The sequence below is a fragment of the Ostreococcus tauri genome (assembly GCF_000214015.3).
Source record: "Ostreococcus tauri WGS project CAID00000000 data, contig chromosome 01, whole genome shotgun sequence".
Taxonomy (NCBI): domain Eukaryota; kingdom Viridiplantae; phylum Chlorophyta; class Mamiellophyceae; order Mamiellales; family Bathycoccaceae; genus Ostreococcus; species Ostreococcus tauri.
Genome location: NC_014426.2, coordinates 901,374 through 923,458, shown reverse-complemented (window position 1 = coordinate 923,458; position 22,085 = coordinate 901,374). Strand labels below are relative to the sequence as shown.

At 58.1% G+C, this 22,085-nt stretch overlaps 8 protein-coding genes across 8 annotated transcripts; 6 read left to right on the top strand and 2 right to left on the bottom strand.

Annotated features, from left to right (window-relative positions):
- Positions 1 to 174: 174 nt before the first annotated feature.
- Positions 175 to 866, bottom strand: OT_ostta01g05650 (Autophagy-related protein Atg8 family; the record flags this gene model as incomplete). Its single annotated transcript, XM_022985473.1, has 2 exons — positions 175 to 509; positions 827 to 866. 2 exons carry the CDS (start codon positions 864 to 866, stop codon positions 175 to 177), a joined length of 375 nt encoding a protein of 124 aa, XP_022838346.1.
- Positions 867 to 1,146: 280 nt separating this feature from the next.
- Positions 1,147 to 2,388, top strand: OT_ostta01g05640 (Tetratricopeptide repeat; the record flags this gene model as incomplete). Its single annotated transcript, XM_022985472.1, has 1 exon — positions 1,147 to 2,388. One exon carries the CDS (start codon positions 1,147 to 1,149, stop codon positions 2,386 to 2,388), a length of 1,242 nt encoding a protein of 413 aa, XP_022838345.1.
- A 248-nt stretch (positions 2,389 to 2,636) lies between these two features.
- Positions 2,637 to 6,809, top strand: OT_ostta01g05630 (Helicase, C-terminal; the record flags this gene model as incomplete). The annotated part of the gene is made up of 1 exon (XM_003074568.1): positions 2,637 to 6,809. The coding sequence occupies one exon, from the start codon at positions 2,637 to 2,639 to the stop codon at positions 6,807 to 6,809; it is 4,173 nt and encodes a 1,390-aa protein (XP_003074615.1).
- Positions 6,810 to 6,872: 63 nt separating this feature from the next.
- Positions 6,873 to 10,337, bottom strand: OT_ostta01g05620 (Pyridoxal phosphate-dependent transferase, major region, subdomain 1; the record flags this gene model as incomplete). Its single annotated transcript, XM_022985471.1, has 1 exon — positions 6,873 to 10,337. One exon carries the CDS (start codon positions 10,335 to 10,337, stop codon positions 6,873 to 6,875), a length of 3,465 nt encoding a protein of 1,154 aa, XP_022838344.1.
- A 981-nt stretch (positions 10,338 to 11,318) lies between these two features.
- OT_ostta01g05610 (P-loop containing nucleoside triphosphate hydrolase) lies at positions 11,319 to 12,656 on the top strand (the record flags this gene model as incomplete). The annotated part of the gene is made up of 1 exon (XM_003074566.2): positions 11,319 to 12,656. One exon carries the CDS (start codon positions 11,319 to 11,321, stop codon positions 12,654 to 12,656), a length of 1,338 nt encoding a protein of 445 aa, XP_003074613.2.
- Positions 12,657 to 12,874: 218 nt separating this feature from the next.
- On the top strand, positions 12,875 to 15,802 carry OT_ostta01g05600 (Exportin/Importin, Cse1-like; the record flags this gene model as incomplete). The annotated part of the gene is made up of 1 exon (XM_003074565.1): positions 12,875 to 15,802. The coding sequence occupies one exon, from the start codon at positions 12,875 to 12,877 to the stop codon at positions 15,800 to 15,802; it is 2,928 nt and encodes a 975-aa protein (XP_003074612.1).
- Positions 15,803 to 16,098: 296 nt separating this feature from the next.
- On the top strand, positions 16,099 to 19,860 carry OT_ostta01g05590 (Na+/H+ exchanger, isoforms 7/8; the record flags this gene model as incomplete). Its single annotated transcript, XM_022985470.1, has 1 exon — positions 16,099 to 19,860. The coding sequence occupies one exon, from the start codon at positions 16,099 to 16,101 to the stop codon at positions 19,858 to 19,860; it is 3,762 nt and encodes a 1,253-aa protein (XP_022838343.1).
- A 208-nt stretch (positions 19,861 to 20,068) lies between these two features.
- On the top strand, positions 20,069 to 21,991 carry OT_ostta01g05580 (Protein kinase-like domain; the record flags this gene model as incomplete). Its single annotated transcript, XM_003074563.2, has 1 exon — positions 20,069 to 21,991. The coding sequence occupies one exon, from the start codon at positions 20,069 to 20,071 to the stop codon at positions 21,989 to 21,991; it is 1,923 nt and encodes a 640-aa protein (XP_003074610.2).
- Between the last annotated feature and the right edge of the window lie 94 nt (positions 21,992 to 22,085).

Sequence of the window (22,085 nt, the reverse complement as noted above, 5' to 3'; positions counted from 1 at the left end):
AGCGACGCGCGAGCTGTGGATCGAGGACGCAACAAGAAGTGTTCGTCGCCGAGGGCTCTGTTTGATCGAAACGGATACCGATCCGTCTCGATCTCTTCGTGCTCGACTCGTTCGCCTCAAGGTCGTTCACTTGTTTCCTACCGGTAATGTTTTCGCCGATTGACACTCCTTCACTCATTCCGTATCCTTGTTGAACCCAAACGTGTTCTCGCCCGAGTACGTGATGTACAGGAACCCGTCTTCATCCTTGTGCTCCTCGTAAATTGCCGACATTAGCGTTCCCGTGGGCGGCAAAACGTTATTCACGAAGATGAAAATCGCCTTCTCGGCGCTCAGTTTGATTCGTTTTCGAATCACGTACACGAACTGACCGACGGTGAGATCCGCCGGGACGAGGTACTTCTTCTTATCGAGCGCCGGGATGTCGCTCTTCTCCGCGCGCTCCACGATCACGGGCACGCGATCGCCGTATTTCGTGCGAATGCGCGCGCTCTCGCTCGATCGTTTGTCTGCGTCGGTTCGAATCGCATCAAAACACAACCGTCAGTCGTCGAGTCTCACAGTCTTCCGAGGGAATAATCCAAGTCACCCACTTCGGTCGCAACGGTCGAGACGAGGCTCATCTCGCCCGTCCACGCGCCCCGACAGCGCGCGACCGCCGCCGACGCGCGCGAGCGCTGGACAAAATATTTGTCAACCGCCTCACCGACATCGCGCGCGCCCGACGCCCTCGCGCGCGCGCGCGTCGACCTCGGCACCGTTCCCGTCTCTCGACCATCCGTCGCCGTCGCGTCCGTCCCATCGCGTCCCGTCGGTCGTGACGCACCGAACGCGTGCTCCGTCTTGAAGGCGAATTTCGTCGCCATGAGTGTTCGCTTCGTCCGCTCGAGCGCCGACGCACGCGCGGCGCGCGATGGCGCCGAATCGCGCGCGCGGGGCGTCGAGAATCGTTTTTTCGAACGGGCGTCCGCGCGTCCAACGGGGCGCATCCCGTATGGGTGTACGCATCCGTAGAGTATGGATGTGTAGACCATATCCATACGTCGCATACATTTTAGGGTTTAGGGTATACGTCGTGTGGCACGCGTCGAGGGGACGACGGCACGGATGCGCGGACGGCCGCAGTGCGCCGCGCCGCGCTCGACGATGGCGCTCGCGCCGTGGACGTCCGCGGTGCCGAGTCGCGGGGCGCGCGTGGCGCCGCGCGCGACGCCCGAGCCGGGGCGAGGGAATCGGAAGAAGCAAAATACCGGCGGGAGGCGGGCGAAGAAGCCGCAGAGGCAGGAATTCGTCGAGGACGAGGGACGACGCGAGCGCGAGTTCGCCGACGTCGCGCGCAGAGTGCGCGCGAGGGAGGCACCGGTTGAAGATGAGCGCGCGGGGGCGTTCGTGGGGGCGAACGCGGGGGAGTTTGAGGCCAAGTTGGCGGAGCTGAAGGCGAAAAAGCGAGACGCGAGCGGGACGTTCGACGAGGGCGTCGGCGGGGCGTCGTTCGATATGAACGCCAAAGTGGATTTTGGTGGAGCGAAGGCGACGCCGAGAGGGCCGATGGCGAACCGGTTGGCGGACGAGCGAGCGCCGGTGGCAAAGGAGGACGAGGAGGATGGAAACCAGACGCTCGTGCGCGTGGTGAGCTTCTTAGCGGCGTGCGCGCTCGTGGTGGTCTTCATTCCGTCAGATTTAACGTTCAACGCCCCAGCGGGAACGCAAAAAGGTGGGCTGAGCGATAGTGTGAAGGAAGAGGTGAGGAAACAGGCAGAGGCGGTGGAAGAGGCGCTCACCGCAGCGCCAGAAGATGCAGACAAGTTGCGCCAAGCCGCGCAGTCTTGGCTCGCTTTGGACGATTATCCCAAGGCACTTCCTTTCCTCGAGCGACTCGTCGCGATCGACCCGTCGAACGAGGAGAACGTGAGCGCGTTGGCGGAGACTTGGATCGCCGATGGCCAACCGAGTCGAGCGGTCGAGGCGTACCGTGGCATCATCGACGCCGAGGTCTTGGGTAAAGGACCGAGCAGCGCGCCGTCTAGCTCATTCTTACGCGGTTACCTCGATGCCCTTGGTAAAGCCGGGAGAAACGGTCTCGCTCTCGAGTACGCCAAGACATTCTCAAAGAAGGGTTGGGTTGACGATGTCGATTCTCAACTCCTCCAAGCGAGAGTGTACTCCGCGTGGAAGGGCCACGGCAAGGAGGCTGATCAAGCCTTCCAAGAGGTTGTCGACGCGCACCCTGACGATTTCCGCGCACATCTGGCTCAAGGTGTCTTCTACCGCCAGGTTGGAAAACCCGACGCCGCTGAGAATAGCTTCCGCAAAGCCAAGAGTCTCGCTCCCGCCGACGTCCAACGCGTCATCAAGGAAGTGATCGCCGCCTCGAAATCCCAAACGTGATCAATATACACGGCACATTTATTCGTTCATATCGTTTAGCTTCGATTCGCTCGCCGTCTCACCCGCGCTTGATCGACCGCAGCTCTTGAAGCGGTCCCGCGCGCTCCGCTCGATGGATGTGAAATTTTAAATTTTTTCGACAGCTCGCGCCGGCTCTTCCGATCGCCCGCCCCCGCACGCCACTTCCCGCCCCTCGAGCGCCGACGCATCACACCGCGAGCGCGCATCGAGAGAGAGGTCACGCGCCGATGTCACCCACGTCGCGCACTCGAAACGCGCGAGCGGTGTACCGCGTCGAACAGCGCTCGCTCGAGAGCGCGTTCGCCGAGCTCGACGCCAACGTCATCGCGGAGGTACTCGAACGACGACGCGGGAACGTCGACCTGGCGGCGCAGGATTTGTTGGAAATACGACCCTCGTCGACGGAGAAGCGACGGAGGAAGGCTGAGGCCCCGGCGACGGAGCGGGAGTACTGGGGCGACGTCTTGGCGGAGCGGAGAGCGGACGCGGAGCGGCCGGGGACGGAGAGCGATGGGAGCGCGTCGAACGATAACGCGGCGACGAGAAGCGAGGAACGATCGATCAGGAGTAGACACGAGTGGCCGAGCGAGCAGTGGGGGCGAGAGAGCGACGATTCGACGCGGTTCGCGGACGTCGAACGCATCTGCGGATGGCGAAACGGTTCAGCCGGCGAGACGGAGCTACTATTAAAGTGGCGAGGGACGTCGTATGCAAACTGCACTTGGGCAAAGACGTCCGCGATCGAGCGAGATGTCGCCTCGGGGACGCATGGGAAGATGCGAGTGACGCGGTACTTCGATAAGCACCCAATAGAGCTCGGACCAAGGGTGGACGTGCGGCCAGAGTACTTGGTTGTTGAACGCGTCTTCTCAAAGTTTGAGGGCGTCGATAAGACGTTGATGTGCGTCAAGTGGCAGCGATTAGGATACGATGAGACGACGTGGGAGGAACAGAGCGCGGTGCGAGACCTCTTCGAGGGCGGTAGCGCGGCGATAGAGCGGTTCGAGCGTGTGCACTCTCGGGCAACGAGTGCTTTCGCGCGTCAAGCCATCATCGAACGTGAGACGGCAAACGATGTCAACAACGCATGGAGTTCGTACGATGATGACGCAGTGTGCGAATCGTACGGCGAATCCAGCGAACTCAGGTCGTACCAGAAGGAGGGGGTGAAGTGGATGTCGTTCAACTTTCGCGCTGGTCGCGGGTGTATTTTGGCGGACGAGATGGGTCTGGGAAAGACCGCGCAGTCGCTCGCCCTTATTCATCACTGCTTGAAGGTTCGACCAGGTCTGCCTGCTCTTATCGTCGTACCGCTGTCGACGGTCGTGAATTGGGAACGCGAGGCGAAGCGCTGGGTGCCTGATGCGTACTTGGTGACGCACATCGGAAAGCAAGCTGGCCGAGATTTTGCGCGAGAACACGACTGGTATCACGCTCCAGTAGAAGGTGCCGATGGGTCATTGCGAAGTATGAAAGCTGATATCGTCCTGACGACGTACGAAACTGTGACTGCCGATCGACAATCGTTCGCGAAAGTGAAGTGGTGCACGATGGTAGTCGATGAGGCGCACCGTCTCAAACGCATCGGCGGTAAACTTGGGAACGATTTGGGCACGCTTTCCGTCGAGCGCATCTGCTTACTTACTGGCACTCCGCTCCAGAACAACACTGCCGAGCTTTGGTCGCTTCTTAACTTTGTGGATTCGAAGCACTTCTCGGATGCGGAGGATTTTGAGGCGGCGTTTGGCGGCATGGTCAAGGCGTCACAAGTCGAGCGTCTGCAGCAAGTTCTCGGCCCTTACTTGCTTCGACGATTGAAGAGCGACGTGGAACAAAAGTTACCACCGCGGAGCGAGACCCTCGTCGAATGTGAACTTGCGCCGCTTCAAAAGAAGTGTTACAGAGCGTTGTTTGAGCGTAACTTTTCTTTCCTTCGTCAAGGTTGCGAATCCAAGGAGAACTTTGCAAACTTCGCAAACATCATGATGGAAGTCAGAAAATGCTGTCAGCACCCTTTCTTACTCGATGGAGTCGAAGCCGCTGTCGCGCCAGAGGGCGCGAGCACTAACATCTTGGTATCGAGCTCCGGTAAGCTACAGCTTCTGGACAAGTTGCTTCCGCACCTCAGGGAAGGCGGACATCGGGCTCTTGTGTTCAGCCAGATGACGCGCGTCCTTGACGTTTTGGAAGACTACTGCCGCGCCCGCGGTCATTCTTACGTACGACTCGATGGGAGTGTCACCGGTAGCGCGCGACAGGAGGCGATCGATCACTATTGCGCTGAAGATTCGGACACTTTTCTGTTTCTCCTCTCCACGCGTGCCGGCGGTCAGGGCATTAACCTGGTGCAAGCAGACACGGTCATCATGTTTGATAGTGATTGGAATCCGCAAAACGATGCGCAAGCGCTCGCGCGAGCGCATCGAATCGGACAAACGCGACAGGTGCAAGTCTATCGATTGGTGATGCGCGGCTCGTACGAGAAGGAAATGTTTACGAGAGCCTCAATGAAGCTCGGTCTCGAGCAGGCGATCTTTGGGGGCGCCGATAAAGAGGAAAAGACCACGGCACAATCGAGAAAAGAGATCGAAGCTTTACTCAAGCACGGAGCGTACGGAATTTTTGCCGAAGATGAGGTCCGAGCGCAACAATGGAGCGATGATAGCATTGTTGACATCCTCGCCAGATCTGAGCAGAAGCTGATTAAGGGCGCAGAGGAGACCAACGAAGTTGGTCCAAGCACGTTCGCAACTGCGACCTTTGTGGACTCTGGGATGAGAGCAGACGGTGTTTCTCTCGATGATCCCAACTTCTGGCAAAAGCTCATGCCTGAGGCGGCTGCGGCGGAAGAAGAGCGCAAAGCCGAGGCTGAGGAGCTCCTGGCAAAAATGCGAGCTGCTGAAAAGTTAGCCGAGGAGAAAAAGAACGCGGTCAACGCGTTTCACTGGTCTTGGGGCGAGCGCAAGCGAGTCGTTGCTTCTTTTATGTTGTTTGGCTGGGGCATGTGGGAGCCCATCAGGGCACGTTCGCAACTCAAGGACGACAAGACGATTGCGCACGTGAAAATGTTTTGTAGGTGCTACGTCGAGGATGCTCTGAAAACGGTGCCGAGCGATCTAGTGCCGAATATTATCGAAGTATTGACAACGGAAGAGGACGAAGACGAAAATTCGCTCCCAGATTCGGAGGGTCGAGAGTATCTTAAATACATCATGGCTGAACAAGGATTTAACAATTTTGTGCGTGGGCGAGCGAGCGACGACCTGGCTAGACTCGAGCTGTTGCAGGGAGGTATCAAAGCGGTTACGAAAGCCGGAAGCTTCGAAAACGCCCTCACAGCTGAGGGTATGCCTATCCCAGAGCTTTTCGCTGATCCTGTGGCGAGCTGGTGGACGGAAGATCACGATCGAGCGCTCGTCGTCGGCACGCTGAAGCATGGTTTTGGCAAGTACGCGGAAATCCGAGACGACCCAAATTTGCCATTTGCCGAAACCTTCGCTGGGAAGAACGCGCCAGAGCCGGTGAAGAAGGATAAAAAGAAGGAATTCGATGTCGTAGCTGTGGACACGGTTGACGCCGAGAAGCCAATCGAATGGATTCATGGTAGACTCCTCAGCATGCGCACGAAGCGCATTTTCAGCGCTCTTGGCGGTACATCCTTCGAACCTCCGCCAAAGATTGAGCGAACTGCACGGAAGTCCAAGACTGCAAAATTTCCTCGGGAAAAGAAACCGAAGGGTGCGCCGAGAAGTGGCTCGGGCGCAACGATAGAAAAATTGGAAAAGGCACAAGAGTTTTTGAAGGAACTCAAGCGAGACGCGTGTGGCCAACTCGCCATGCCTGTCGGGCCGATCAGCGGTGTTACCATCGAGTGTTTGGGGGCGGTTCACAACAAGAATGATTTCGTATCGCAACAGTACATTTTACCAGTAGGATTCAAGTCCTCGCGAATGTATCCTCGTCTAGACAATTTGGATGAGCGCACGCGTTGGGAACAAAAGATCACCAAAGGCCCAAAGGGAGAGCCGCAGTTCACTCTCACGGCTGAGGAAGGATGTGAACCCATCGTCGCAAAGAGTGCCACCGCGGCCTGGGCCGAGGTTCTCAAGCGAGCAAAAGCAGCGCGGGAGGCGCGGGGTGAGGTTCCAAAGAAGACAGCCATCTCTGGGCCCGAGTTCTTTGGCTACAGCTTGCCCCATGTACGTCTGATGATTGAGAGCTTGCCGCGAGTGAGTGAGTGTAAGGGGTACGTGATGTACGCTGATTCATGTGCGAAGACGGTAGAACGTAAGAAGAAAGAAGAGGCGGCGATGACTCATCCCAGCGCTGGTGACGACAAGCCTGTGGCGAACGATGACGTCGATCTTTCGCAAGGATACGAGACTATCGACATTGAATGAACGCGCGCCGCTAGGCCAATTAATCCGTATTGAAATACTGTTGCCTAAAATAGTCTAAAAAATCTATGGTTCCCGTTTACACCCATCGGCGGTGCAAAACATTTGCTTTTCTGTCAGATCCGCGTCTAGCTCGGTGTCTGGCATGGTTTTCGTACACACGCGCCGCATGCGTTCGCGTCTACGTTTATTCAATTCTGCAAGAAGCTCCTCCTCTGTCGCATCGTTTAAAAACGTTGTGGCCGCTGCCGCCGCGGTGTTAGCCTCGTCGAACGCACCATCGTTTGAAACAGCGCCCACCGTACGTCCCGTTCTTTTCAGTTGGCACGAGCCAGCAGCGAGAGACTTTTCTCGTTGACTTTTTGCGCGCTGCTTGTTTGCATTTCTCGCCTCAATGGCCTCTCGTATCATCGAAAGCAAGTCTTGCGCAGACGGATCGAACAGTGGGGTAAGTGCGTTCTTCATGCACGAGTATAGCGACGGAAAAACACTCTCTTCGCGGGCTAAAAGCTTCTTGATGTGATTCCTTTCTTTTGGTGCTTCGAAACACGCAGGGCAATTTTCATTTATCACCGGAAGTCCGGCTTCGTATGAAAAATCACGCAGTGCCTTCTCTCGGAGATAAATGGCCGGTCGGATGACGATGATATCGCCCTCGTCTATCAAGTAAGACGCCTTCATCGTTCGCATCACGCCATTGTACATCGTGCTCATCAAGAAACTCTCCACGCAATCGTCCAAGTGCTGCGCGAGGACAAGTTTGTTGTACCCGTATTTGCGGCAGCACGAGTAGAGAGCGCCGCGCTTCATTCTTGCACAAAACGCACAAATACTATCGCCGTTCATGTGAGCCTCGGCCATGGCCATGATCTCTTCCTCCAGGTAGTGATACTCGATACCTAAGGACTCCACATAGGGAATCAAAGGGCGTGGATTAAACGCCTCAGTTCCAGGATCCACGGTGGCGCAAGCGAGGGTGAACGTCCCAGGAGGAAGTCGTTGCTTGATAGACATGAGAATATGCAGCATCGCAAGCGAATCTTTACCTCCGGAAAGGCCGAGTAAGACGCGATCACCGGGCTGAATCATTTCGAAGTCTTGAATGGCTTCGTTGACGTGACGCATCAATTTTGGTGGCGGTTTTACGAACTTGTTCGTCTTCTTATCCTTCTTCGTTGACTTCTCAACGATATCCGGTTTGAAACTGACGTCTGATATTTCTCGCACGAGAATGTCGACATTTTCGGGAATCTCGACCGTGATTTCACGAACTTGATCGACGGCTTCCATCGTTTCAGATGGGGACGCACCAAACTTTGCGTCTTCCGACTTCGTTGGCGATTCGTGCGCCGATCCGCCGTCGATACATAGCGGTGCGGCACGCTGTTGAATCAAACCCGAACGGACGTTTCCAATCTTTTCCGTCACGCGCAACGGGTGCTTTCGACTCTCAGTGCGATAACTTTGTCCATAGGATGTGTATGCACTGTCACGCTCATAACACATGTTTGGCGGTCTCAAAGCGCCGGTGATCGGTCCAACCGGTGGCACGAATTCAAGCGACAAAATCCCATTTGCTGAATGTGCTGGAAGGATGCTCGAGAGCAGCATCGCGGCCTCGGACGGGAACATGAACCAGCGAAGTGCATCGCCTCGTTCAACATTGGTGGCTGCATCGGAGCGCGTGCCTTCATCTTCATGTCCCACGTACGCCAACCTCGCGTCATCGTCGTCTCGTCCACCTGCGAGTACCATACGCTCGTCCACGGCTAAGCCCCCCGTGTTAGGCAAGCGTAGTTGACCGTTCTTCGTCTTCGATGGTTCCTCTCCCTCTCGGTATTGACCGCACGTCTCAAGGATTCGCATCCCTACGCGCAATTGATCGGTGAGGCGATGAGCGATTTCCTCTTCGCTCGGAGGCTCGGTTATATCGCCCCCGTCGACAGTATCTACCGGAAAACGCATGTGCGCGAGCCATTTTCTATCTGGAAAACTGCGCGCTCGCGACACGTGACGCCACTCACCGGTCTTGGCATCCATTCGGTACATCGGTAGCAGACGCCATCCGTGCCTCGCGACGGCGCGCACGGCGGCCAACGTGTACTCGATCTCTGCGTCGGACGCAAAATACGGCAGACTCACTCGAACGAACCCGGGACGAAGAACTTCGGCTTTATCCAGCAAATGTGCTTCGATCGCCGCCGCGTGCGCCGGAGATAATCCCAGCAACTTGTGCGCGTACGGACCCGCGCACGCGCAACCACCGCGTGATTGCACGCCAAATACATCGTTCAACACCGCGCACGTGAACGAGTAATGAAGAAAGCGACTCGTCGAGGCCACCGCTGGGGCGCGAACGAGAAACGAAAATATGGGCAGACGTTTTGTCTTCTCGCTCACCTCTGGTCCGAGCAGACAAATGTTCTCCTCTCGAGAGAGATCTGCGAATAAACGACGCTGCAGGCGATCCTCAGCGGCCTCTATGACAGACGTACCAACCGTGGATTTGAGCTGAAACGCGAGCCCGGCGCGGATGCTTCCTATGATGTCCTGTGTCCCTCCCTCTTCGCGTTCGACGCGATTGCTCAAGTATCGATGGTCTTCGCTCGTGACGTAGAACACCGTGCCTCCGCCCGGCTCGCTCGGGACCTCGTTCGAAAACAGTGCGCGCTTGGCGACTAGTACACCCGGCGAGCCCGGTCCTCCCGGAAGTTTATGCGGAGAGATGAAGATTGCGTCCTTGTACACGTACGGATTGAGCTCGCCCGTGCTCTCGTCGAACACCACCGGATTCATGTCGACGTCCACATACGCCGCCGCGGCGGCGTAATCCCAAAACGCTAGCGCCCCACCGCGATGAAGTGTTTCCGTGATCAAGTTCACGTCCGCACGAACGCCCGTGACGTTGCTCGCCGCGCTGAAACTTCCTATGAGTGTCGCGTGCGACGAGTATTCGCGCAGCGCCGCGCGCAGGGCGTCCACGTCCACCATCCCCGTCGACGAATCCTCGGGAATCTCCACCACGATCGCACAACTCTCTCTCCATGGCAATATATTACTGTGATGCTCGTGCGGTCCGACGAAAACGACCGGCCTCGCCCGTCTCGGCGCGTTCGCCGGCAGCGGCACGTGCGCCCCGAGCGCTCTCGCCAGGCGGTCTATCGCGCTTGTGCTTCCGCTCCCAGCGAACATCACCACGTCCGCGTGCTTATCACTGTACCCAACTCGCGCGTTCACGCACTGCGCCACCACCTGCCTCGCCTCTTGCCTGTAGCACGTCGACTGCGCCCCCGTCGTCGACGTCGTCGTGTGCGTGTTCGCGTACGTCGGCAGCACTCGCATCGCCACCTCTCGTTCAATCGCCCTCGACGCCCGTCCCGACGCCGTCCAATCCGCGTACACCATCGTCTTCATCCCGTACGGCCCACCGCACGCGCTTCCGTGTCCCACGACGTCCCGTCGAACGTCATCCAGCACCGCCGCCGGCGCGCGCGTCGCCGCCGTCCCCGTCGGATCATTCGCGCCCGTCATCATCGACGCCTCGTCGCGACGGACCGAGACGTCGTCGCGCGTCCGACCCCGTCGTCGCTCGCGGGCGCGGTCGGGCGACGTCGCGTGGGCGACCGACGCGCGCGTCGAGCGCCGATTCGACGTCGGTCGTCTGACGGGTCGTGCGCACAGTGTGCACACGCTGACGGGTTTTGCGCACAGTGTGCACACGCTGACGGGTTTTGCGCACAGTGTGCACACGCTGACGGGTTTTGCGCACAGTGTGCGCACGCTGACGGGTTTTGCTCGTCGTGTGCACACGCTGACGGGTTTTGCGCACAGTGTGCGCACGCTGACGGGTTTTGTGTCCCGTCGCGTCGACGGCGGACGCCCGCGACGGCGCGGCGGGACACCGCGCGCGCGCCGAGCGCGAACGCGACGTTCGGATGCCGCGTCTCGCGACGCCGCGCGCGGCGTCGTGGACGCCCGCGACGGCGACGCGACGTGGGATCGGTGCGCGCGGCGGACGAATGTCGACGTCGACGAGACCGGCGGAACGACGCGCGCGGACGTCGACGGGCGACGCGGGGGGGGCGTGGCGACCGCGCGCGGGGGGGAGGGAGCTCGGCGCGTCGGTGGTGACGCGGGCGATCGTCGACGCGGCGCGTGGGGCGGGGACGGAGAGGGCGGACGAGGCGGCGACGCGGAGCGGGGACGGCGCGGACGGCGGCGACGCGGAAGAGGTGGGCGGTCTCGGGAGCGAACGATGCGGATGGAAATTCGGATGATTCGATGGAACCGATCGAACGTAAGCCGTTCTCGGTGATGCGGTGGGTGGTGACGCGGACGATGTTGCTCGGGGTTGTCGTTCGACGGCTCTTCGCGGTGGTTTTGGTGGTGTGCTTCAGCGGCGCGTTACGCGTCGTCGGAGGGATCGCGCGTAATCGGTTCGGGAGAATCGGGATGATGATCGGTCTCGCACTCGGTGCGTTTGGTGCTTTGCGGGGCGTGAGCGCGAGGAAGATGGCGGCGGTGAAGGCGGCTCCGCCGACGGCTATGTACTCCGCCTTTCTCAAGGACTTAAAGGCTGGGAGGATTTCGAGCGTGCGATTCGAGGAAGGCTCGACGCGCTTGGTGTATGATTTGAAGGATGTGTCCGCGAAGTCAGCGTCGGCGTCGGCGACCGCGGGACGGGTGCGCACGACGTTTCAGACGAAGCGGCTCATGGGTGATCTCGAGCTGATGAAGAAGCTCGAAAAGGCGGGCGTTGAGTTCGGTGCGGTGCCGGCGGCGGTGTCCCGCATGGCGTCTCGTGGTATGTTCACAGTCCTCGCGATGTGGTTGCCCATCATTCCGTTAATCATCATCATGAGAAACGCCATCAACCGACAGCAAGGAGGCGGCGGGAAGAAGCGCAAAAAGGCTGCCGACATCAACGAGCAGAACAAGGTGACTTTCAGGGATGTAGCGGGCGTCGAAGACGCCAAGGCAGAGCTTTTCGAGTTGGTGCAAATCATGAAGAACTCTGACAAGTACAAGAACGTTCGAGGCAGACTTCCCAGCGGTTGCCTGTTGGTTGGCCCGCCGGGTACGGGTAAGACCCTCCTCGCTCGTGCGGTGGCGGGCGAATCCGGTGTCTCATTCTTCCCGGTCGCCGCGTCGGAGTTTGTTGAATTGTTTGTCGGTCGAGGCGCCGCGCGCGTACGCGAGCTCTTCGCTGAGGCTCGAAAGTCTCAACCCGCGATTATTTTCATCGATGAACTCGACGCTGTCGGTTCTCGTCGGGGCGCCGGACTCAACGAAGAGAGAGATCAAACGCTCAATCAGCTTTTGGTCGAGATGGATGGATTCTCAAAAGACCAATCGATTTTGATTCTGGCGGCGACGAACCGACCGGACGCGCTAGACCCGGCGTTATTGCGCCCCGGTCGTCTCACGCGCAGAGTCTTCGTCGGCCCGCCGTCTCAACAAGGCCGCGCGCAGATCCTTGGCGTGCATCTGCGTGGGCTTGATCTCGAGGAAGACGTCGACGTCGTGTGCGACGTCATCTCTCGAGCCACGCCGGGTTTCACCGGCGCCGAGCTCGCGAACGTGTGCAACGAAGCCGCTCTTCTGAGTGTGCGCGACGAGCGCCAGTTCGTCTCAATCGACGACCTCCTCGACGGCGTCAGCCGAACCAAAGACGGCATCGCCACGAGCGGTAACAAGGCCGATGCGATGTTCCGTGAGCTTCGTAGTCGTTTCATGGGGAATTACAAGGACATCCCGGGTTCTCCTGGCGACGTCGCCAACGGTATCAAGGAAAAGTTTGGTTCCAAGGAAAAAGCGCAAGGCGTCCCGATCTCCATGGGTCCGAGCTAACCTCACCCTCTTCGCTCGCCCAGTCACAATTCTTCATCATTCCACTATATTTTTGTCAGTATCACTCATTCGATTTTACCATTAAGCGATCGTCGTGCGCGCCGCGCGTCTTCATCTTCGGCCTCTCGCCTCGGCGCGCTCGCCTCGGCGCGCGTCCCAAACCTCCCCCCACACCGCGTCCTGTCTTCCGCGTCCGAGCCTCGATCGACCTCGCTCGGATGTCCGACGACGTACAGGCTGTCATCGACGCCCTGCGCGCGTCCTACGCCCAAGACGCGTCCCAGCGCGCGCGCGCCGAGGAGTTTCTCGCCACCAGATCGCGCGCGGATGGTTTCTCCCTCATCGCCCTCGAGCTCGCCGTGCGCGATGGTCTGGACGATGCCACGCGGCAGGCCGCGGCGGTGGCGTTTAAGAACGCGGTGAAGAGACACTGGGACCCGATCGAACCCGAGGAAGTGGGCGCGGTGGGGGAGCGAGAGACGAGCGCGGAGGAGAAGCGCAGAGTGCGAGAGAGCGTCGTGGGGTTGATGCTGCGCGCGCCGCGATTGGTGGCGGCGCAATTGAGTGAGGCGTTGAGTTTAGTGTGTGCGTGCGATTTTCCGGAGCGATGGGAGGGATTGTTGCCGGAGTTGGTGCAGAGGCTGGGGACGCCAGGGGCGAGGAACTACGCCGAGGCGGCGGGCGTGCTCACGACGGCGAACGCGATATTCAAGCGGTACCGTGGGGCGGTGAAGTCGCAGGAGCTATACAGGGAGCTCAAGTACGTGCTTGATACGTTCACTAAACCGCTCCTCGAACTGACGTTGGAGGTGAGCGCGGCGCTCGAGGCGGGGGTGCACGGGAACGTGGAGCACACTCGTCAGTTGTTGCAGTGCATGCGGTTGATCTGCCGGATCTTCTATAGTTTGAATAGCCAGGAGTTGCCCGAAGTCTTCGAAGATGCGATGGCGGAGTGGATGGGAACGTTCCACAAGTTGTTGGTGTACGTTGCGCCGGCGGAGCTCGCGAGCAAGGACGCCGAAAAGGCGAGCGAGGCCGATGAAGTCAAGGCTGCGGTCTGCGATAACATCAATCTCTACATCGAAAAAAGTGAAGAAGAGTTTGCGCCTTACCTGCAAACTTTCGTTCAGGACGTTTGGACGCTTCTCATGGCGACGGACCAGGCGACGAACCGTGACCACTTAGTCACGTCCGGGGTGAAGTTTCTCACCGCCGTAGCGAGTAGCGTGCATCACAAGCTGTTCGAGTCCCCGGACACGCTGCGACAGATTTGCGAAAACATCATTATTCCAAATCTGCAGTTCAGGGACGACGATGAGGAGCTTTTCAACGATAACTACGTGGAGTACATTCGTAGGGACCTTGAAGGGAGCGATGCCGATACCCGTCGCCGAGGCTCTTGCGAGTTAGTCAAGGCACTCACGGCGAAGTTTCCTCAGCACGTCACGGGTGCCATCACTGGGTACGTCACGTCTCTCCTCGGGCAGTACGTCACGGATCCGAATAAGTTTTGGAAGGCAAAGGATGCCGCAATTTATTTGGTCATGGCGCTCACCATTCGCGCAAAGTCTCTCGTCAAGGGGGCGACCGAGACGAACGACCTGGTTAACATCGTGGACTTTTTCAACCAACACATTGCACCGGAGCTCGCGGCGGCGAAGGGTGGTTCGCACCCCGTCGTTCGAGCGGATGCGCTCAAGTTTTTGACAATGTTCCGACAACAGCTCCCGAAGTCGCTGGTAGCGCCACTGTTACCATCGCTCGTGCAATTGCTCGCGGTCGAAGAAAATGTCGTGCACTCGTACGCGGCGAACTGTGTTGAGCGCTTGCTCACAGTTCGAGACGGACCGGGCGCGTTCCGGTACACTTCGGCGGATCTGGCTCCGTTCATTCAACAACTGTACACGAACATGTTCCAGGCGTTCAACGTTCCCGATAGCGCCGAAAACGAGTATGTCATGAAGTGCGTGATGCGCATCATTGCTTTCAGCGGCGCGGATGTCAAGCCGGTGGCGACGATTTGCTTGCAGCAGTTAAGCACCATGCTCCTCGAGTTGTGCAAGAATCCTAGAAACCCGACGTTTGCTCACTACTTGTTTGAGTCGGTGGCTTCACTGGTGAAAAACGTCAGCGGCGACGCCGCTCTAATGGTGCAGTTCGAGCAGCTCCTATTCCCGGCGTTTCAGCACGTATTGACAGCGGACGTCGTCGAGTTCACTCCGTACGTGTTCCAACTCCTGGCGCAGATGATAGAGAGTTATCCGCCGGGTGTGACGATGCCGGATTCTTACATGGCCATCTTCCCCGCTTTGTTGACGCCCCTCATGTGGGATCGAAGAGCGAACGTCACACCGCTCGTGAGATTGCTAAAAGCATACCTGACGAAGACTCCACAGGCCATCGTCGCCGGCGGACACCTTCAGGGCGTCCTCGGGGTATTCCAGAAGCTCGTGTCGAACAAAGCGCAGGATCATCAGGGCTTCTACATCTTGAACTCCTTCGTGGAGTCGCTCGCGCTCGAGGCGTGGGGACAATTTCTCCCCACGATTTGGAGCATATTATTTCAGCGCCAACAAACTAGCCGCACGCCCAAGTTTAGCAGATGCTTGGTCGTCTTTACGTCGGCGCTATGCGTCAAGCACGGTCCCGCGAGCGTGTCTGACAGCGTGAATAAGGTCCAACCGGGCATCTTTGACATGATTCTGGACAACGTCGTCGCAGCCGAGATCGCTGGTGTCACGGGTAAGCTCGAGCGCAAGCTCACGTGCGTCGCCGCGCTGAAGTTTGCGACGGAGCTCCCGGCGACCATCGACCGTCCGGGTGCGTTCGCCAAACTCGTCGCCGGTATCCTTGCCCAGTGCTTGAAGCCCGACGACGTAGAGAACGACGCCGCGAATGACGACGCTTTGCTTGAAGAGATGGAGGTCAACGCTGGATACGCCGCGTCGTACTCCAAGCTCACCCAAGCCGCTCTCAAGGAGACGGATCCCGTCCCGGACGTTCCGGACGTCCGCCTCCACGTCGCCAAGACGCTCGCCACCTTCTCCGCGCAGCGTCCCATCGCCGCCATCATCGCCACCGTTCCCGTGGAGGCCCAGCAGGCGTTATCGGAATACTGTGCCCGCGCCGGCGTCGGTCTCAACTAGCATTCTCGTGGCGAACGCGACAGTCCGAATGAACAACAATTTCTAGGTCCACACCCGCGTGTATCGTCGTCCAACCAACCAACCACCTGCCGCCGCGTCCTCACCCCCGCACGCGCCCGCGCGAGGCGCGCGCGCGCGCTCGAGAACCGCGCCCGCGTGCGCGTCCTTCGACTCGACGCCGAGCGCGATCGCACCGCGTCGCGCACCGCGTCGACGCTCGGCGGCTGTCGTCTCGACGCGTTTCGCGAGCGTCAACGCCTCGTGCGCGGTCGACGCGCGCGTCGTGACGAAAGAAGATGTCGGGCGACGTCGGTGGGATCATTGGTAGGGAGCTTCTCGACGCCGCGCCTGCTTCGGCGCCGGTGGCGCACGCGGAACACGAAGATGGCACGGTGGCGCTGTGGTTTGTCTTCGTCGCCCTGGCGGTGGGAAGCGCGACGCGCACGGCGCTGCATGGCACGTCGATTCCGTACACGGTGGTTCTGTTCATGATCGGGATGCTCTGGGCGGTGATTTACGACAAAACTGACATCGGGTTGTTGGACACGTCTTTGGCGGCGTGGAAGGGAATCAATCCGCATCTGTTGTTGGCGGTGTTCTTGCCGGCGCTCATCTTTGAGTCATCGTTTTCAATGGAGTGGCACACGCTGAAGAAGGTTCTTCCGAAAGTTCTACTGCTCGCGGGACCCGGGGTATTGATATCGATGGCTCTCACGGGATGTTTGATACGAGCGATGCCGTTCGGGTTAAGTTGGGGATTCTGTATGATGCTCGGTTCTATTCTGTCCGCGACGGATCCAGTCGCCGTCGTCGCTATTCTTAAGGAAGTCGGCGCGAGTAAGGTTCTGGGACACCTGATCGAGGGCGAGTCTTTGGTGAATGACGGTACTGCAATCGTCGTCTTCAACGTCTTCCTCGCCATCGCCAGGGGAGAAGAGAAAACGTTTGGAGACGTCATGAAAGATTTAATCACGCAGCCGATAATCTCCGCGTTACTCGGTGGCGGAATCGGATACGCGTGCTTGTTCTGGCTTAAAAACTCGCGCCAAGATCACCTAGTTGACATAACCATCACACTTTTCGCCGGATACATTTCTTTCATGCTCGCTGAGAATGTCATCAAATGCAGCGGTGTGCTCGCCGTCGTCGTCTTGGGTTGGGTCGTGAGCGCCAAGGGTCGGACGCACTTTAAGGGACACGTCCAGCACTCGATGCACCATTTCTGGGAGATGCTCACCTACGCAGCGAATACGATCGTATTCATTTTGGCGGGATTTTTAATCGTCGCAGACATTCTCGTCGGTGAGCTCGAAATTAAGTGGTCAGACTTGGGCTGGGGCGTGTTGCTCTACATGGCCCTCAACGTGGTTCGTCTCATCACCACGGCGATGCTTTATCCGTTCATGAACATGTTCAAGGCACATAAGCTCACGGTCCGAGAGACGGCAATTGCCGTGTGGGCTGGTCTACGCGGTGCCGTCGGATTGGCGCTCGCGCTCGTCGTGGTTGAAGACGACACACACTTCAGTGCTCGACAACGCGGACTCACGCTTGCACTCGTTTCCTGCGAGGTGTGCGGAACGCTCTTCATCAACGCAACAACGTCGGCTACGATGCTTCGCCTCGTCGGATTACTAACCCCGGGGTTGAGCCACGATAGGGCGCTCGCGGCTGCGCGTAAAGCGATTCATGAACGCGCGTTACAGCACTATGACGAGCAGCTTGAACAAACGGGGGCGCAGTATCTCGGCGCACCAGATTTCACCGCGGTGAAGCAGCTCGTGCCTTTCCTCCGACAGCAAATAGGGGAAGAGACTGAGATCGAGTTCAAGATGGAAATAGCAAAGATGGATGCTCAGCTCATGGCGGAGATGCGGTGCAGGTTTCTCCACGGTCTGACGACAGAAATCTGGAAAATGCTCGAGGATGACCTCATCGACTCAATGGTTGCGTCTGCTTTACTCATCGCGATCGAGCGAGCGCGCGATAAAGCTTCGAGCATGAGCTTATGTGATCTTATAGAGTTCAACAAGTTCATGAAGATGAATCGCGTGAAACTGCGCGTTGTGAAGTGGTTTGATCGTAGCAAATTTAGGAAAAAGATTCTGGACGCACTGCGATATCTCAAGTTGATTGACCAAGCGTGGATGGCTACCAGGCGACAAATGCAGGGGCTTCACGCTATTATCAGCGCCCACCGATTAACGTCGGAACAGTTCAAGGCGTTACTAGGGGAAAACGCGCAAAAAAAAGAGGATGAAGCGTTTTCTGAAGAGGCGAAGATAGGGAGCCAAGAAACACCGTCTATCGCTGTGCTCGCGCGTGAATTCACCATCAAGAAAGCGATCGAGCAACCGAACGCAAACTTGACAAACGAGACATCGCTCAAGTCAAATCACGTGCGAGATGTCCTCGAAGAGTCGAACATCGAGGTCGCTCAGGCGGTAGAGATGTTGAAAGAGATGCAACTCTCGCACAACGCCGTGGCGCGTTCGCTGAGATCTGAAGCGCTCGCGCGAGAAATTCTAGAAGTGACGATGATAGAAACAAAGTTGCTCACGCACACAGGATTGCTGGATGAATCGGAGGGGTCCATGTTGCAGGCTGAACACGACGCGTACCTCCGTCGGATCATCAGGCATCCGCTTCCACCATCAAGAACGTCTCCTGGTCGCATACTCGCCGCTGTGCCATTGTTTGACTTTACTCAGCGCGTGGGCATCAAGTCTAGAGAACTGCGCAAAAAATATCTCCGTGAAACGGATGTGCTTGAATTTAAGCCTGGAGACGTTATTCTCGATCCAAGTGAAAGGCTGCATGACGGTATCTTGGTGGTGGGCAACGGCGTTGTGTGTCTGTCAGATTCGAACAACCCAGAAAACTGCATAACGATGGGATGTAAATCTCATCCATTCGCATGGGCGCTCGCTCTGTACGAGTGTCTCGCCAACTGGCACCACGTTGGCGAAGAACCGCTTCGCAGTGGTCTTCGGGCGGTCGCCCAGGCCAACATGTATGGTTTCATCGTTCCGAAGTCTCTGTTGGACAGCCTGCACGCTGATCTGCGTGAGTCGGAAACGCTTGAGTACATGTGGCGAACCGTTGTAGGCGTGTTCGCGGAGACGATCTTCGTCAAAGGTCTTCACGATACCCTTCCGGGTGTTACTCCTGCGAGCATTGTTCGTGCGGGTAAGCTCATCAAGGTCTCTAAAGGGACTAAACTTGAGCACCACGAGCGTCAGGTCGTCATCTTACTCGAGGGGAAGCTCTACAACGAGTCCGTGGGAGAAGTCATGGCGCCTTGCGTCATGACTTTCAAAAAATGTGATATGCGTGGTGCGACGAAGGGCGCGAACGAGTTGGAGCATAAGCTTGAGTCGCGTCTCGGAGCTCTCAAGTTTGGAAAGAATGGTCTCGTTCGCGGATCATCGTCGAACCTCATGGCTCTCTCTACTATTCAAGAGACTCAATCGGCTCGGTCTATTTCAGGCACCGAAAAGCCCGCGACGGATGACGATGTGATTTGTGGATTCGAAAGTATGACCGATTTGCTCCTTTTTGTCGTCCCTTCGAAGGACAAGTTCATTGAAAGATCCCAGATGGGGGCGTTCAAGAGGACGAGTGCCACGTCGGCGAAGAAGGAGGCGTTCCTCAGAACTCTCACGAAAAATATGCATTCGAGCACGGTCAGTCCGGCAACGAGGAGGAGCGAACGCGAGAAACGAGAGCATAATTTGGACGACTCCGCGGGGTTATCCAAGGCTCTCGAGTTTGACATCGAGAGCGGCACAGAGTCTAAATCGACGCAGAGGCGCTTCTCCATGCAACTCGAGCGTCGGACCGCCACAACGGACGATCTCGCAGCTGAAGATCCGCGAACGCAGCTCACCTCCGATTCGATCCCATCGATGACAAGTGAAGATGCGAATCAAGCGACGATCGCGAGCGATGATATCGGTCCGCTCCGAGGGGGATGGGACGGTTCGTCCGCGCTCGGTGCTCGAGCGCTCTCGTCTCGCGACTACGATGACCCATCCACCCAACACACCATCTCATGACCACCACCCTAGCTCGCCCGGCACGCGCGCCGTCGTGTAACGCCCGCCCATTTCACACTCGTCACGGTGCGATTCGCGCCACCGCGCGCCACTTTCATTCATTTTGAAGAAGTTTCCGCACCGGCTCGGCGACAAAAAATCCAACGCCACACGAATGACGTCACGAATCTCCCGCCCCAGCACACGTCCGCGCGTCGCACGCGTCGACATGCGCGTCTCGATCGACGCCTCGACGTCCTCGAGCGCGGCGACACACCGCGGACTCGGCGCGTCGTCGTCGCGGGCGTCGTCGTCGTCGCGCGCGCGTCCGGGCCGCCGCGCCGCCGCTCTGAGACGAGTTTCAGTGAACGATGAACGTGATTCGTCGAGAAGACGCGCGACGCGGGTGAGCGCGACGGCGCGGCCGACGCCCGACGCGGCGAACGTGGAGGAGCTGGCGATGCAGAGCGGCGCGTGCGCGATCGCGCCCAAGTATTCTCCGGGAGAGATTCGACGACGGGCGCTGCGAGACCCGTTGGAGGCGACGAAGACGGCGCTGCGGTGCGCAGAGATTTTGATGAACGCGGCGACGTTCACGAGCGGTCTGGCGCTCGATGCGTTTTACGAGCAGGAAAAGGTGGTGAGTCGAAGCGAGCAACTGCGGGTGCAATTGGCCAATTTGGGGCCGAGTTTTGTAAAAGCGGGACAAGTGTTGGCGAATCGTCCGGACATTGTGCGAAGCGATTACATGGAGGAGTTGTGCAAGCTTCAGGATGACGTGCCGGCGTTCGATAACGCGACAGCATTTGCCATAATCGAGAACGAGCTTGGACAACCGATCGACGCAGTGTTCTCAAAGATCTCGAAGGATCCAATCGCCGCAGCGTCGCTCGGGCAGGTATACCGTGCGACGCTACGAGAAAGCGGCGAGGAAGTCGCGGTCAAGGTGCAGCGACCGGGGATCGAGCCGATTATTTTCAGAGATTTGCTACTCTTCAGGACCCTGGCGTTTTTCGTCAACGGATACTCCATCCGCGCCCTCGGGTGTAACGCGCAGCTCATCGTGGACGAGTTCGGCGAAAAACTCCTGGAAGAGCTCGATTACGTGCAAGAGGGACGAAACCTGAGCGACTTTTACGAAAACTTCAAGAATGACCCCATCGTAAAGATTCCCAAGTTTTACAAGGATTTCTCCGGAGCCAAAGTGCTCACGATGGAATGGATCGACGGCATTCGATGTACCGACCCACGCGGTATCGTTGCCGCGGGCATCGACGTTGAGCAGTTCATCAAGGTTGGCGTCGTGAGTGGACTGAGACAGTTATTGGAGTTCGGCCTGTTCCACGGCGATCCGCACCCGGGTAATATCTTCGCCATGCGCGATGGACGAATCGCGTACGTGGATTTCGGGAATGTCGCGCAGCTGACGCAAACGAACAAGGAGGTGCTCATCGACGCAGTGGTGCACGCAGTGAACGAAGACTACGATGCGATGGCGGGAGACTTTATTCGTCTCGGGTTTTTGTCCCCGGGAACAGACGTCCGACCCATCGTTCCCGCTCTTGAAAACATCTGGCAAGACGCACGAACGGCGTCGTTGGCAAACTTCAACTTCCGCACCGTGACGTCGAGCTTCAATAAGCTGGTGTACCAGTACCCGATTCGCATCCCAGAGCGGTTCTCACTCGTCATCAGATCGCTTCTCACACAGGAAGGTATCTGCCTGACGCTGAATCCGGAATTCAAGTTCCTCGAGGTTGCGTACCCGTATGTCGCCAAGCGTTTGCTGACGGACAGAGATGTCTCTCTGCGCGAGCGCCTGATCCAGGTGCTCTTCAAGCAGGACAAGTTCCAGTGGCGACGCCTGGAGAACTTGATCGATCTCGCGCGCGACGGCGGTGGTAACCTTGATCTCACTGACACTGTCACCGATGGCGCGAGACTGCTCATCACGGACGCCAAGTTGCGCACGCAGCTCCTCCTTGCGCTCACGGAGGATGATCGATTGCAAGTTGAGGAGGTCTCCCGTCTCCTCGCGGCGCTGCGAAGCGAGATCGATGTGCAAAAAATCGTGTCCTCCTCGATTGGCGACGGCCCGAATATCGCTCGAAAACTCGCGCTCAGCTGGTCTAGTAGAGTACTCGCGGAGTGAGGTAACATTCAGCATTACTAACGGAGGTGTGTATTAAAATCAAGAAAAAATCCGCATCAAACCGCTCATCGGCGCTCGGCAGTGCGGACACTTC